This window comes from Pan paniscus, chromosome 5 (assembly GCF_029289425.2).
Source record: "Pan paniscus chromosome 5, NHGRI_mPanPan1-v2.0_pri, whole genome shotgun sequence".
Taxonomy (NCBI): Eukaryota; Metazoa; Chordata; class Mammalia; order Primates; family Hominidae; genus Pan; species Pan paniscus.
In genome coordinates this window covers 166,342,648-166,360,086 of record NC_073254.2, presented here as the reverse complement: position 1 = coordinate 166,360,086, position 17,439 = coordinate 166,342,648, and the positions used below count along the sequence as shown (strand labels likewise).

Genomic DNA, 17,439 nt, shown 5'->3' with positions numbered 1-17,439 from the left:
TCTCCTTCGATAACACGCATGGGCATAGCACAAACATGATGGCAGAAACACTTCAGTGTCTAGGTGCAGGGACAAATGCGGACAGCCTTGCCCCTGAACTGGGGAGAACAAAGGCCTCTCCTCTGGAAGGTGTAAAGGGGAGCACACGTGGTATGTGAGCAGCCATTCATGGTCACCTGGCAGTCAGAGTAACAGTAAGGAATTGTGAAAGGGAGCTTGAGGACAGCAAATCCTTGCAACAATTTGTTTTCTCCTGCCAGGTTTTATTTTTTCCATATATAACCTGCAAAACTGAACTTTGCAGTTCCAAAAACTGTTTCCCAGTAATTGTCTGCACAATAGACTCAATGCTACACCCACACTGGAGAGGCAGCCTGAGCCAACATGTGACATCCTTTGGGTGGCAGAAGTGCATGTGCTCAGGGCTTCTGTCCTCTCCCCACCTTATGACTTCAGTCCACAGATAATCCTGTTTTTTCCCACTATCCAGAAAAGATGATGCAACCAGAATGCCTTGGTCTGGCATCTCATGATAACAGGCAAGGAGAAATGTGGGGCCTGTGGATTTCAGAGAACATACCTTGTATCATCAGCAGCCTCATGTGGAAGTATTCCACCTAGGCAGGAATCAGCCCATACATACTACTTTTACACATTCTTAGACTGCTGAAATACTTCTGCACTGCTTGGAAGCTAGCAGTGTCTCCATGTCTCCTGAATCCCCCACATGACCCCAGCCATGTAGAACACATTGGCCAAACCTTCCCATGATCCACCAACTCAAAGATTTACCATAGCCATGGCATGAGGCCTCCAGTACTGTGTCACAGCATGAGAATGGAGTCTATGCTGACGGACTGGTTGTCATAACAACTATCAAATATTTTTAATATAACTTCTGCAGAGAAGGCACAAGATACTTAAAACTAGGATGATTCATCTCAGAAGTTTCTTTGTTTGTCCAAGTGGCTGGAGTGACTGAGAATTTGAGTCCACCAGGATAGCTCTTCTCAGCTGCCAAAAGCTGGTACAGGTTGCAGATCCTGCATTTTCTTTAGTCAGTTGAGATAAAGCATGTCCAGCCTCTGTCTAAACTTAGCATTATATGACTGGATTCTTGCCCTGGGGACCCTACAGTGAACTTATCAGAGCATCTCTCCTCCGTGGGTGTTTTTGCAGCTCCCAAGCAAAGAATGGTATGGCGGCATGTCAGCATGGCAGGAGCCAAAGCCTCACGCCTGATCTACCCCAGTTCCAGCTGTGCTGTGAGACATTTACGTGACAGCCTGTCTGTGCCTCAAGATGAATCACAGAAAATTAGGGATGGGAAAGACCTATTAGGTCATCTAATCCATACCCTGCCATTCACAATCCCTCCCCTATGCTCCATTTCCTAGTGCATCCCCCAGTTTGGTTTTAAATAGCCCAGGATACAGAGAGTGTTGCCTCCATGCTTTCTTCATCAAGAAGCCTCTTTAGCACACCCCGCCGAGGATTTGATGCTTGTTTGTTGTCATTTTCTATATATACTGATGTCATAGTTACTCACTTGCCCCACCCCACCCTCCAAATAGTTCCTGAAAATAGTTAGAAAGTGGGGACGCTGTCTTGTGTAGAAAAAAATGCCAGTTTCAAAAGAATCAAAGGACTAGGTAGAGAAACGGAAAATGATAAGCAGTCTGTGTTACCTTATTTCAACTTCTGGTATTTTGGTTGTTTGCTTATTTAGCATTGTTCAGCTTCTGCTTTCTTTAACAATAGCTAGAACTATGACTAAGCACTATTATTGGCTTTGGTTTTCACATTTACTTCTGTTTTTGATTTTTAAAATTTGATTACTCATCCGTTTCCTGCCAAGATTGTGTTAAAGATTCCAGTCCATCATTGTGATTCAAGTAAAGACTATGCAAATATTCTAAGAGTTTACTCACTCTGTTTCCTAATCTTTGTCTTTTCAGTTTTACCTAAACTCAAGAGCCAAAACCGTAAGCCTGGCACACCCTTTCTGGACAGTCATGTTTTTAAAATTGTCTGTGTTGTTCTTTACTAATGTCCAGGCAGCCAACCTCCTCACAGATACCATGCAAGAATGCATTTGTGGCTTACCTTAATCTGGCCCTTTAAGCAAGGCTCACTGCACACAGACCGCACCACTCCACTCTTGTTCATCTGGATTTTGTAATCATCAATGTTCAGCACTCCTTCATGCCAGGTTCCAACGTGCACATAGTCATAGCGATTAGCTTCAGTGTACTGCAGATTCATGATATCATACCTACAAAGAGCACAATGTGCATGTCTTATAGAATATAGACATAATGTAGAAAACAAAGAAAGTTGGTAAGTAGATAATAATAGAAACAAGAGAAAGCTAGAATCATCTTAAATCAGCTACTGCCAATATTTTAGCTTATTTCTTATGTTTCCTCTGATTATCCCAAATGTGTATATTCCATTCTTCAATCTCTGTGTATCATCCATATTCACTAAAAATTAAATTACTCTTGTACTTTTCTCTCTGCTTATCCTCCAAAAAATAATGCTATGTTTGCTAAGTTGATCATGTCCTTCCAATTATGGTTTATTAAGTTATTCTTTGCATAAGTATCAATAAGAACATTAATTTTTTATTTGATTACTTTAATCCAAATTTCTTTTTCACATTAAGTTGTCATTTTCATTACACTGTATTAAAAGGGGTGAGTTTTACCAAGTCTGGAACGTTTTTAAGGTGCTAATAGAGCAAGAAATCTGAGAAAGGCATCTTTAATTAGTAAGGATGTTGAGGATTTAATGTCTTGTGCACTGACATTTAAACTAATCTCTTCCCTGATTAGGATAAATATTTTTGAAACCAAATAACTGGTATCAGTTATTTCAGTAATTTGAAATGCCGGAACACTACACAATGGCAAAACCTGCACTTAGAACTCTTCACTATAGTAATCATTACTATATACATACAGTATATCAAAACATCATGTTATACACCACACACCATATATGTATATGGTATAGGACATTCTACAATGCAATCTAAAGAACACAAGATCTAACATCAGAATGTACAAGCTGGTCTCTTTTCTAACATTTTAACAGTAGATTATACTACTTAGGAATGCCACTAAACTCTTTAAGCCTCACGTGGTTCTTGTGGGGATTTATTAAGATAGGCATGTAAAAAACTGCTTTATATTCAGGACAAATGCATATGTCCTATGGTCGAAATGCTTATGTTCACCCCCTTCCATTCATATGCTGAAAATCCTAACCCCCAAGGTGATGGTATTAGGAGGAAGGGCCTTCAGGAGGTGATTAGGCCATGAGGACAAGGTTCTCATGAATGAGATTAGTAAAAGCAGCCTTAAAAAGCTTTCTTGCCCCTTCTACCACACAAGGACAAAATTAAAAGGTGCCATTTGTGAACCAGAAAGCAGGTCCTCACTAGACACCAAATCTGTTGGTGTCTTGTTCTTGGACTTTCCAGCCTCCAGGACTGTGTGCAATACATTTCTGTTATTTATGAACCATACAGTTTATGATATTTTGCTACAGCATCCCAAATGAAGGAAGACAATCTATAAGTCAATATAGCATGATTTCATTCATATTTCTATTACTATTAATGCCCTCAAATACTCTGGTTATTTTCATTACTATACGAATACTGGAGAACAACTTTGTACTGGCATAACCATTTATATCTCAGTCATGGGAACTCCGGCATTCTTACATCTCCTTTCCATGTTGCTATTCACTCTATAATTAATGCTGCAGTTTCCCAAAGCTGCATGCTTGGTTGCTCCTTACTAGTTCTGCAAAGTGGGATTCTATTCTGCAGTACCTATGCAAAGTGCTCGTCCTCCTGGACTAGAAGATGAGTCACGGCCTCTTGCTCTTTGTGCTTGACTGAAGGAAATGGCAATTAATCAACACATACTCTTCTTCATCAGCTCTCTTCATCCCTCGCCCCTCTCACACGCCCCTGCTTAATCCTTCCTGCAATTCTTTCTCTCTAAACTGACTCATGCTCACAATCCCTCTCAGCCTAACACTCCAGGAGGCTACAGCCAATCAAACTAAGTTGGCATCTGAAATCTATTGGCTGTATCTGGCCTAGTTTGTTTGTTTGTTTGTTTGTTTTTCAATCTAGACAAGGAATGTCAGTTGATTGGGTTTTCTGCTTGTTCTTAATGTGCAAATGCATTCTGTCACCCACAGGGTAGCTAATGGCTTCTCCACATCCAGATTCTTGCAATTTCTACAAATAGTTGTCCCCTAAAAGAGAAGGTATTCTGGGAAAGTAAAGAAAGCTCTCCTTTGCCAGGTAAACAAAATGCACTTAGAATGAGAAGAGAGAATGGTACACCCAGAGCACATTATTCATCTCTTTGCTGTGTTGACTTTTGACTAATAAAGAGTTATTATCCCCCAGTTGCTAGACATACCAGAAAGTTCTTCAGAGTATCTTTCTGAGTGATATCCAAGTGAGAATTAACCATGGGCTGCTGGCTTACACTCATCCTGCTGATCAATGACACTAATCTACACCTCTGATATCTTTCCATTTTAGATTCATTAGAGCTATAGAACCTGTTGTGCTGTTGTGAGTGCTTGATGTGAGTAATTTCCATTTTCATTTCCAGGAATTTTTGTGTTTTATTTCAGATTACATTATTACAGCTTCTCACATACAAAGAAGGCTTTGCTGCAATGCTGGCTCTAGAATGTCTTTTTCCTTTAAATCAGTTTCCAAAGACTTTTATTTTAGCTTCCTCATTTGCTTTTTCATAAGAGAAATCAGTTCACACTTCATTAGCATTTAGAAACAAAAAAAATTCACAATATTTTGGTATAAAACACATTTTTTTTTTAAAAGTCCCAAAAGCTGGGAAAAAAACTATGGAAAAATATCCAGGGAAAAATACTGACTTCATTTTAAGAAGCCTTCCTCATACTGTGTGTATTACTGAACACTGCCGTTTTCCTTTGACCCCAGGGTTCCTTCCACGGATGTTGGGTTTTATTTTGGAATTTTTATGCTATAAATTACATATTTACAACATCCTCTCAATGCATTCAGTTTACATTGTGTGATGATTAACTGAAATAATTACAAGAGGGACCAAAAGCATGAACGATGGTATGACAGGAGGAGGAAGTACAGGGAGATTTTCGAAACAGAAATTGAAAACGGATTATGCCAACCAATTGCAAGCAGAAGGATATGATCCCTAAGAAAAGACCCAGGGGAAAGCTTAAGTAACATTTGAATATTTAATTAAAGATGGAGAAGAAACAAGCTAAAATTATGCACCGACATTTTAGATAACTTGTAAAGAGAGAGAAGAGGAGTAAACTTGAATACATGAAGTGTCAAAAATGCATCTGGCCTTGTGCTAGGCACATTGTATGTTATCTTTGGGAATCATGAAGGAAGGTTTACATTCTAATTCTGACCCCTTATTGAGCCTAGGGTCCAGTGGGACACAGGATGAAAGAGGGTTTACAGAGGCAGGTAGTCAATGTTCTGAACCTCAGACTCACTTGTTGCTCCTGGTACCATTTCCTCGAAGCTTTTCACATGCCCAGTTCCTGAATCATTCCATCTACCTCACTCGCATTCCAATCAAAACCTGCTCCCATCTAACTAGCAGCTTGGAAGAAATCTGATAAATTGATCATTTTAATTGCTGACAATGACTGATATCGTTTGTTCTTCCTAGAGCTGTCAGATTTTAACAGGGAGAATCCACTTAGCTCTCACAAGGTACTCCCTAAGTGCAGGACTTCAAGCTGACACAAAGAGATACATGGAGACTTACTTAGGGTCAAACAGTCCCTTACAGTACTTCTGAAATGACATTAAGAAGGTTGCCAGGCCGGGCAAAGTGGCTCACGCCTGTAATCCCAGCACTTTGGGAGGCCAAGGTGGGTGGATCACTTGAGGTCAGAAGTTCAAGATGAGCCTGGCCAACACAGTGAAACCCCATCTCTACTAAAAATACAAAAAAAGTAAGCAGGTGTAGTGGTGCACACCTGTAGTCCCAGCTACTTGGGAGGCTGAGACAGGGGAATCACTTGAATCTGGGGGACAGAAATTGCAGTGAGCCGAGATTGTGCTACTGCACTCCAGCCTGGGCAACAGAGTGAGACTCTTTCTCAAAAACCGAAAAGAAGATTGCCAGCCACGTTGCCTAATTTTAGGATCTGCTAAAAGGCAGTGTGATGTTGCAAAAGATTAGAAGCCTCAGAGTGAGAGCACTTGCCTCCACCGCTTGCAATCTGTGGACATTAGGTGAGTTCCTTAGTTTCTCTGATACCCAGTTTTATTATCTGTAAAAGAAAGACAATGATCCACCTACAGCAATGAAGATTAAATGATTTGATGTTCCACTTGAACACAGCATATGCTTTTCTAAAAAGCTCTAAGTCTGGGACATCGTAGACTGACAGGTGACAGGGCCTATAAGACCCTGGGCTTGCTGAGTGGTAGCCAAGCTGAGGGCCTTTTTCCTTCCTCCTGAAGGTGTTAATTCTTCTGCCATTCTGATTATGCCTTTCCTAAGAAACTGTTTATGAATGAACACAACTATTCTTGATACTAACCAAATTTCCTATGTACCAATTATGCTTGAGCTAACTGGTAGTATCAAAACAAGTATTGCAGAGCAGACTGTATGTAAAATGGCTTGGAGAGGATTTTATATATATACTTCGGTTTACTTTTCATCTGCTTTTTGTTTGATTAATAAGCCATAGGGGCTCAATCCCAAAAAGAAAGTTGTTTCCTTTCTTGCTCCAAGACATATGTTAGCACGAACATAGGTTAGCCTGAGAAGAAGGGACACATATGCAGGACTTAGTTCTATTTGCATATTGAGCTCTTTAACCAGGTGTAATATTCAAAATATTTCATAACCAGAATGGTATATAGTCAATCAATCAGAAAGATGCTGGCCTGGTGCTGGCAAGGTCTGAGAAGTTTCTGCTGGCCAAGTGTAATTTCTTTAGGTTCCTGGGCTTGCAGGAAGGTCCCAAGCATTCTGGAAAAAGGGTCAAGTGATAGCTGAGTAAGGGGGTGGCACTGGTAGAATACTGGGTATTGGGTGTTGAAAAAGAAGTATTTTAATGTTTTAAAAAGTGGTGTGGTCTTTGGTAATTTCATGTGATATTATCCCTGGGCTTTTTGCTACCTAGTTGTATCTATCCGCATGGCACCCAGAAACCATGGAACCAGATGAAACCACAGTTGCCATCTGTCTGGCACAGGAAGGCTCACAAGGTTACTTAGATTGATTACTGAAAAGATTACCTTCCAGGAGCGTCTCCTTTCTCATCAAACCACACCTCCTCTCCAGATACTCCAATGAATGAGGACTTGATGAGGAAGTCCAGCAGCTTGCTGCCGTCGATGGGCTTCATGGCATCGCAGAGGCCCACGTGGCCAGGGCAGAGGGCATGGTGCATGTTCTGCAGCCCATGTGCCATGGCATAGATGGCATTGATGACAAACCCCATCTTACTGTCCTGGACATAGTTTTCTTCTAAGCTTTCATTGCCTGTAACAATAAAAATAGATCACTACCAAGGTCACAATAATAAAGACTAGGCTCCCAGGTTTAATTCTCAAATGCTTTTGGGGGTTCTCAGAGGAAGGGAATGAGCAATGACACTGGCAGAAGCCACGCCCACCTGTGCAAGCTTTGTACTTGTGGCTAGCTCTAGCAGATTCCACCTGCAAATGATTTATTCAGTTTTATTCTCTCTATTCGATAATGGTTTTATGAGATATAAAACAAACTCCATAGAGGTGAAAATAAAGGACTTTCGAATATTGTGAAGAAATCCCGAAGGAGTAATGGAAATAACTCTTACTCCCTCTTTGTTCACAGGAACTTATATTAAAAATCTTCCTATATCATGGTACTGGAAAAACATTTTTTGATTCCTTTACGACAATCTACAGTTTACAGGAATTCAATTTATGCATTATCTAAACCATGGTATTTTCTTTTGGTGATTCCACTATTTTTTTTTCATTTCTAGGGCCCCAAAAATCCAGAGTTAGAACTGGTCAGTATGAATCTCTTCTTATATATGGTTGATGGGGCAGAAATATTTAAATCAGATTTGCTAGTTATTGGAAACTCAGGTAAAATGTTTCTTGATGGAAGAGTCACACTACACATTAATTTTAGCCTTTAGATTTTACCTGTGAATTTCAAAAACCCTGCAATCATTTCTACCTATGTCACAGGTGATCAAAAACTCCCCTACTGCCAAGCAGGTTCGCAAGAATGGTATTGTGTTAGATATAAGCTCCATACTGGAAGCGTAGACTTCAGGACTTAGATATGGATGAGAAATTTTGGGACCAACTGGGTTTGCTGAAATAAAGGTAAGAGGTTTGGAAAACAAAAAATATATTTGGGAAACATCACTGGCATAATTCAGAGACTTTAGTTGGTTCCTGAAATTTGCTTCTGTCTGCAGTGAGCATTTCCTCCCTCATTTGACTGATAGTGGGGGGTCGATGTGATGTGTGTTTGAAGTACTAGAAGGTGGGAAAGTCAGCAATTTAGCTGCATATGGGGTTGAGAACAACATGGGGCTCCTCACACTCCCTGCCAGCTGCCCTCTTTGTTCCAACCTAAATAGGTCACTGGACACTAAGGTTCCCAGGCTAAGACTAGCAGAGGAATATTTAGGAAGTTAGACAGTTTGAGTCTTTAGAAGAAACGGTAAAGAGTTTTGACTTTGATATCGAATTTGGGATGAAAATGGACATTTTTAAAGAGTTCTATTTAAAGGCCTATTTAGATGTAGTCAAAAGTTTGAAAAGGGTATACTTATATCTACCCTGAGAGTGACATATAAAATACCCAGGCTAGGTTAAAGGGGAAGAAGATTAGATTTTAATCCATTTTCCAGCTTTGCAAGATAAGACATTGTTAAAAGTGTAATTTGCTAAAGCAATATTTTCCTGATTGAAAGGAAATTTTCCAAGAGGAAATGAGGAGTAAGATAGAGAGGAAGGGCATTTTAAAATCAAACCACACAAAATAAGTATAGAAAGTTACATAAGAAAGAAAAGATCCTCCTTCCAAAAATTGCAGATTCATTTAAACAGAGTAGCTTATGTCTGTCACTCAGAACCCATGGCCCTTACTTTGGTTTTCTTTCTCTCCCTCTCCAACTTACTGGGACCATAAAAGAGGTAAATTTGTGCCATCTGCCTGATAACTCTTAAACAAGCCCTTATAGGCTCGCCTAGAACCCCAAATGCTAAATATTAAAGCTACTAGAATCATAGAAATTACCAAGAGTTAAAGAAAAAAAAACACAAAAATTGAGTGGCAAAATAACCTTGAAGACAGCAGCCCCTTAAAGTGTCCTGTCAATACTAAAACCATCACCCAAAGTTGCAGTCATTACAACCAACAACAGGATCAAACTGTAGAAAAATATCAGAATAAATACACAATGTTCTTTACCAAATGAAAAATTATCTGTTAGACACAAGCCTTATGGACACTGAGTTTGCTCTTCTTGTTTTTATAACTACTATTTAAGATTTATTTTACATAGATAAAAAATTATGTTGGTGTCCCCAGTACAAATTTCTTAAGCCAGTGCCAGTGGTTGTCTAGTGGATACTTCATTCATCAGCACTGAGACAGGAACTGTTCTTGGATATCTGTGAGATCAGTGTTTTCCTTTTGATCCTCATTTAGGGTGATCATAGAACTTATGACTTGTATCTTTTTTTAGAGAGAAAGTTAGTGTTAGCAACAATTATTTTGAGAACACAGGTGTAAACAAGGCAAACCAGGAAAACTGTGTCATCTCTCTTAAGTCAGGTGCCTTCTAACTGTGTCTTATCTTCTGAGGTTATTAAGGGTAAGATTAACGTAAAAATATGTATGTATAGACACACGTAAATATATGTACATAGATGTATACATATGTATATACAAACAATAGTCAGTAGAATGTCATTATTTTTTAACTAATTTCACAGTTATGTAATTTTTTAAAGATTTGACAAATATTTATTCATACCTATGATACATCTGGCACTGCTTTTTTCAATGGGGTATTATGTAGACAAAACATACAAGAATACCTGATGTCACAGGACTTAAATTCTTGTAAAAGGCTATAGAAAATTTCTAAAAATTAACACAACTAAGAAAATTATGTAATAATTACAATCAAATCAGTGTTACAGAAAAAAATACAAGAGAACAGGAAAGAAAAAGTGGGTATGTTGAGACAGTATCATGTCGATTGGTTAGAGTAGACCTCACTAAAAAGAGGAGCATTGAGTGAATAATTGAAGAAGAATAGGGAGTGAATCAGGCAAATATTTGGGAAAGAGCATTTAAAGTAAAGGCAATAGCTTCATATCTACAATAATACTAATACGGCCGGGCGTGGTGGCTCACGCCTGTAATCCCAGCACTTTGGGAGGCTGAGGCGGGCGGATCATGAGGTCAGGAGATCGAGACCATCCTGGCAAACACAGTGAAACCCCGTCTCTACTAAAAATACAAAAAAAAAAAAAAATAGCCGGGCGTGGTGGCAGGCGCCTGTAGTCCCAGCTACTCTGGAGGCTGAGGCAGGAGAATGGCGTGAACCCGGGAGGTGGAGCTTGTAGTGAGCCGAGATCGCGCCACTGCATTCCAGCCTGGGCTACAGAACGAGACTCCGTCTCAATAATAATAATAATAATAATAATAATAATAATAATAATAATAGCTACCACTTCTTGAGTGTTTGTTATATACAATACTTAATAAATGAGCTATAATGCTTACTATAATCCTGCCAACTAAACATTAGTCTCACTATTTTACAGGTGCGGAAAGCATGTGGTATAACCTGGATCCAAATGCCTCCTCACTCCTTGTTCTTCTTGTCACACTTAGTGGCAATGCAGGGGCAGGTATAGAAATCTACAGAGGAGACGCTTTTCTGGAGACAGAGGACAGGGCATCCTTCAGTGCCCTGGCACCATTGTCAAGCCTGGTTTAGGACTTCTCTCTGGGATCATTCCAGATGTGCACAGCTGTCTCCCTGACTACAAGTACTGGCACCCAATCTACCAACAGCAAATGATGACAAAGAAGCCCATTGTGTCAGTGTCATATAGAGAGCCGGGAGGCTAGATACATGCTCCTGGGGAATATTTGCAATGTAATAGCTCACACCTCTTTCCAAAATAAACACAGAGTTTGTGTGTTTGTGTCCATCTGAAGTGAGTACCTATGCTCTCTTACTCTGCCAGTCCCCTGGGCTCTGTACACCCAGGAGGGTCCTACTGTCAGGAAGAACTCTCTTCAGCTACTACCTCAGTCTCAGCCCTGCTGGCCCCAAGTCTAATAAACTAGCATGCAGGGACATGTGACATAAAGTTGGGAAGTCATGTGGCTTTTATAGGGCCATTTCCTTTACCACAGCAACTGTGTAGATAATGTTGTAAGGATCTGTTATTGAACAAACAAAATCTATTATAGGCTGCCCTGTCCTCTAAAGCTCCTATATTTTCATGGCTAGTGAATAGAGAATTATAAACTAATAACATTGTCACCTGGTGGGAAGGTGAAAACACTTTGGCTTCCTGGGGTTTAGTGCCTTTTCATAACACTTGTCTCAGAGTTATTAGTGAGAAGGAAATTTTATGAATCATTTTCTGTGGTACTTTATTTGGGACCACTAGGATATCATTAAACCATTACTTTTTATAATATGCTAAATGGAACCAAATAATTGTAGTTGACTGTGTTTATTTACTTTCAAAAGAATACCTGCCTAACTGCTTCACAGTGGGTTATGAAAATAGCTGCCTTGGTTCTAAATAGTAATCATGTTCTTATTGTGAAAGCTCAACAAGGGCTATAAACAGCTACCTGAGTGCAGCAGCACGCAGGCTCTCCATTGTGGGCACATATCAAAACCATGTTCCCGATCCAGTATGTCTTTTGTTTATCAGTTAGTTTTGTTTTTCACTGAAGTATAAATCACATATAGTAAAGTGCAGAAATCTTTATAGGTCAAAAACTTTTTACATATGTACACATTCATGTAACTGCTGCCCAGGTCATGGTATGGAGCATTTCTAGAAGAAAGTGTTCATTTATTTAGTTTTCTTAATTTATCCCAGCAATTTTTTTATCTTTCAGTGTGCAGAATCCATGTGTTTGATTTTTCTGATACTACTACATATTTTTATTTTTTAATTGTTTGTTGCTAGTATACAGGAATACTGGTGATATTTGCATACTAACTTTGTATCCTGCAAGCTTGCTAAATGTACATATTAATTCTAATTTTTTATAAATTCCTTTGAATGTTCTATGTGCACTCACAAGTATATTCCTAGGTCTACTTCTTATTCGGATCTAAATTTGAGAATGAAATACACTGGCTGGCCCACTAAAATCAGGAGTCCTAAGTTCAAGGTCACAGAGTCAGCAAGGACAGATGAGGAATTCATATGCAGGCACTCCCTATTAGGCAGCACTGTGCATGCACACAGCAGCCCTACCCGACTAGTGGAGCAGTCCCATTACAGACAACAGGACATTTGTTAGCAAAAATTATTAGCTTAATGTTTGTTTGTTCTGAGTTGTTAGTAATATTGTGCCAGTTTGAATGTTCAGAATTGAAAAATATTGAAAGAATGTTTAGCTCCAATAAAGTACCTTTGTTGATGCCTGTTTGATTTCATTAATGCAACCCCATCACTATGCACGTAGGTCCAGTGGTACCTTTTCAAATCTAAATTCTTGTCATTAACTTCGAATTAAAAGAACAAACACCGCATTATTCTATCTCCTCATAAAGCAAGGAAGCATTCGGGGAAGCAATGGTAAATGCGACTCCCCCTGGAGAAAATATTCTTCTGATTTCTCGACATTTGTATCTCTCCACTGCTTATTTTTGCCTGACAGAATTATATATTCAATACCTAATTTGATACAATCTCAATTCAGATCAAAATAGAAAGGGCTGTAATTATTTTATATTGTTAACATATCGAGGAAAGAAGATGAAATTCAGATTCCTTTAGATTGCCTGAGTCTTAGATTTATTGAAGGAAGATTAATCAGGTCATTTTTTAAATAATGACCTCAAAGGGATAAAGTGCCCTCAATTTTGCTTGGAGGCCTGGCTGCTAAAGTTTCTTTATGCTCTTCCAGGGAGAATTTGAGATAAGATTCAGAACTGTCTAGCCTTGCCTGTGCCCAAGTCTAGGACCTGGGAATTGTTTCCTCTGACACTATATTTTACTCTTTCCCTAAAGGGTTATCTCTGCTGACATCATAGAAAAATATAACAAATCCATTATTTTCTATTCATTTTATTAAAATGTAAATTAACTGCTATGTAGGATAGAAGAGAAGAAAGAAAAGATCATTTAATCAAGCACATGTTATTATCACTGTTATTATTAGTTGAATTTCTATTGCTTAACCCCACCTGGGCTTTACATGTGCAAACAATACAGACACTTTTCTAAATGCATCATTCCAATCTATTGTTAAAACAGAAATTTCTCATGTGCATGACACATAAACAGCAGGCTCTTTGCAAATTGACAATAAGGTATGGTAGATCTTGATTCTCTGAAAATACAATTGCATTTAGCTGATTCATATTTCAAAAAATTATGGTGTATCTGGAAAACAAATAAGGGCAATCACAAGGGTGTTAAAGTGATGCCGAGGATCAGTCAGTAACAGTTGAATTGTGGGGCTCTTTGTTTCTATAAGAGAGGAAACAAGGGCTGCTTGCTGTGTGCCTTTGCTGTTATTATTGACCTGGCTCAAAACAGTGTTGTGGAGTAATAAACCACTCCCCCTGAAGTAACTAATCTTTGCAGGTCTGCAGTAGGCATTTGGCAGGTAATCACAGAGACAGAGTATGCTACAGAGAGCTGACTGCTTTAGCCAGTGTGGGACGTTAGACTGTTGTAAGAATCCATCAGAACCAATTCCTTACTCAACAACCTGCTGGGTCAGAATCCTTGCCAAGCCTATTCCTCTTGGCTTCTCCCACACTCTAAGAAGGCAGAAGGCAGATCTATGCTCATAGCACCACCCCTATTTATTTATGGGTGACAGGAAGGATGCTTCCTTTAGATATGTAAGAAAGCTTCAAAGTTTATGCTTTTATGGTCCTCTTTGAATCCCAAGCAATGCTATGTCCTTTCTGAGTATCTCTATTTTCATGCTGCAGTGATTTAGGCTGAGCTAATAACACAAAGGGAAAATACAGAGTGAAATACAAGAGCTATTGTAAAAGCTCTACTTATTTCTGATCTGTTTTATTAGGGTCTAATGTAACATATTCTGGTAACCAATATGAGGTCTTGCTTATTACAAAACAAAACCATAAATGTTCTATGGCATTAACATTGTAAATCCACTTTTATGACTGACTCCAGATGAATGCAACAAAATATCTATAACTTGACAAGATGTTGCACTTAAGAAGTCTATTTTAGGACATATTAAAGAGTATCCTTCAGCTGCTTTCCTAGAATTAATATGCCAAGTAGATGAAATGGAAGCAAGGAACAGAAGCCTGCCATGTTCTGAACAGACTTTGTGATTTAAATATAGGCCATAAGGTTTACTACAGTATCAGAAACACATGGGAATAAGATATACTGTGGATTTTGGCTGGGCTTGGTGGCTTATGCCTGTAATCCCAGCACTTTGGGAGGCTGAGGAGGGTGGATCACCTGAGATCAAGAGTTTGAGACCAGCCTGACCAACAAGGAGAAACTCTGTCTCTACTAAAAATACAAAATTTGTCAGGCATATTGGGGCATGCCTGGAATCCCAGCTACTAGGGAGGCTGAGGCAGGAGAATCGCTTGAACCTGGGACGTGGAGGCTGCTGTGAGCCGAGATCATGCCATTGCACTCCAGCCTGGGCAACAAGAGTGAAACTCCGTCTCAAAAAAAAAAAAAGAAAAAAGAAAAAAAAGAAAAGAAGAAAGAAAAAGATATACTGTGGATTTTTGTTTAAAGTTCATTTCTTCTATTAGTTGGTACTTTATGTAGACTTATCAGCCCAGTTAAATAATGACACTCTGTCTCAGTGTCATAATTGTGAGGATTTCTTTAATGTTGCCTTTTATATGGTGTCTCCCAATAGCATCTCTTCAAAAAGTCAAATTTAGAATTCCCGAGGGCCTAATAAAAACTCATGGCTAGTGAAACTTTAGTCAATATCTATCTCAGAATTTAGGAAGATTAATGTTGTCAAGAGCACACAGGCAAGGAGGTCTTAGTGACATCTGTTGATAAAACAAATGCAGGGTCCAGACTTAATGAAAATCTATCTGGATATATCAGCCACTCTGCTCAGGTTGTAAAGGGCATATTTACAGAAACAAGAACGACAAATACAGATTCTACAATAAGAAGGATCACCTTGAGAGGTCACAGTCTGAGCGAAATCTATTAAAATGACACTCAGGAATGACATATAAGCACTGCACTATAGACAGTAAAGTTGTCTCTCGTGGGGTATGTGTTAATAATTTTCAAATAGCTACACACACGTATACCAAGACTGAACAAATAAATGAATAGCAGGTGGTAGAAGTCAGCATTTTATCATTGTTGGGTTGGGAGGTTACAAATAAGCAAAAGGAGAAAGCTAGAATAAACCATGTGGTACAGGGAAAGGGTTGTTGGAAACATCAGCATGAATTTAAATTTAGTTTGGTATATAAACTGATAAACTTATACAGAAATGATTACAGATACATGTTTACATGTGGTCTGGCATACATATATACCTAGCTCTTTTCACCGAATCAACAACAATCCAATAGCAGTAAGCACACCCAATGCCCAGATCTTGGTTTCTAATACAATTCTTCAATAAAAGGGATTAGAACTTTTCGGGGAAAAAAAATCATGTGTAGTGCAGGTGAAGGAAATATACAAGATGAGCTCAGAGTACTTTGTAGTGCCAGAAAGTAAACAAAACAATGTTTTTAGCCAGAAATCGCTTGAATCCGGGAGGCAGGCAGAGGATGCAGTGAGCAGAGATTGTGCCACTGCATTCCAGCCTGGGCAACAGAGAAAGACTCCATCTCAATAATAATAATAATAATAATAACAACAATAAATAAAAACAACAACAACAATAAAAAATGGAGATATGTCAAAGGGACACAAGAGCCAACTGAAAGACTTCCAACCATCAGAGACAGAAAAAATTGAGCAACAAAATAAAAAGGATGATAGTGGATTATAATCCAGGGTATAAAATAAATACCCATGCTGATATAAATAAATGATTAAGTAAAAAACAAATGAGAGAGAAAAGACAAATCTACACAGGAGAATTTCAAATAATTTATGTAGATACTCTGTTCTCAGCAAGGTGAAACATAACTCCCCATTCTTTAAGTGGGTCGTACACTGAATGAGTAGCTTTCAAAGAGCGTAGCATTTTTTTAAAAAGCCATAAAAAGTAAGTTTATGGTAAGTCTGGTAAACACGACCTTAGCTGAGTGATCAATGTTAACATCATCACTGATAAATTGATCATATATATTTGAGAATGTCGCTTTATCTTTTGGCCTTCCTCTCCCTAATCCCAACTGAACTATGAGAAATAAGTTAGCCAAAGTCAAACTTAGGGACATTCTACAAAATACCTGACCAGTACCTCTACAAACTGTCAAAGATATCAAAAACAAGGAAAGGTTGAGGACTGTCACAGCCCAGGGAAGCCTAAGGAAACAAGGAAAATAAATGAAATGTGATATCCTGGATAGAATTCTGGGACAGAAAAAGGAAAAAAAAAGATGAAATCTGAAAAAAATAGAGTTTAGTTAATAATAATGCATTAATGTTGGTTCATTAACTATGACAAATGTTACGTAGCAATATAAGATATTAATAATAGGGAAAGCTAGGTGTGGGATATACAAGAACTCTGTGCTATCTTTGCAACTTTTCTTTAACAGTATTCTAAAATGCAAACTTTAGTTTTAAAAAATGTCCAAGAACTAGTCTAACATCTGACCTAGTGTCAGGAAATAAATGATAATGTGATTAAATGTTTGCTCTGTGATAGGAGCTCTATTAGGTGCTTTACATGTGCCGTTCTATTCATCTCACAAGGACTTATGAAACGGGTGATAGGACTAACCTCAACTTATTGATGAACAATCTAAAGACTAGTGGGTCAAATAACTTGTCCAAGATCACACAGCTGGATGTGGATGTGGAGGTCACTAGATTAATACCCAGCCTGCCTGACTCTGCAACTCTCACTCTTAAGTACGAGATACTTCTGTCTCTTGCTTAGTTACTGTCCAGGAGTAACATTACACTCAGCAAGCTAATGGGAAGATGTGATATTTGTCACAATATTAACAAATGTTTGTGTGTACAAAATA

At 38.6% G+C, this 17,439-nt stretch overlaps 1 protein-coding gene across 7 annotated transcripts in view; it reads right to left on the bottom strand.

Annotated features, from left to right (window-relative positions):
- GRM1 (glutamate metabotropic receptor 1) overlaps positions 1-17,439 on the bottom strand; it is a 411,958-nt gene that overhangs the window by 77,712 nt on the left and 316,807 nt on the right. For all 7 annotated transcript variants that reach the window (XM_034963042.4, XM_034963043.3, XM_055114194.2 and 4 more), the window contains 2 exons: positions 7,316-7,562; positions 2,107-2,275 (listed from right to left, as the gene is read on the bottom strand). In XM_034963042.4, coding sequence (XP_034818933.1) covers positions 2,107-2,275; positions 7,316-7,562 — 416 coding nt within the window. The remainder of the gene's footprint in view (positions 1-2,106; positions 2,276-7,315; positions 7,563-17,439) is intronic.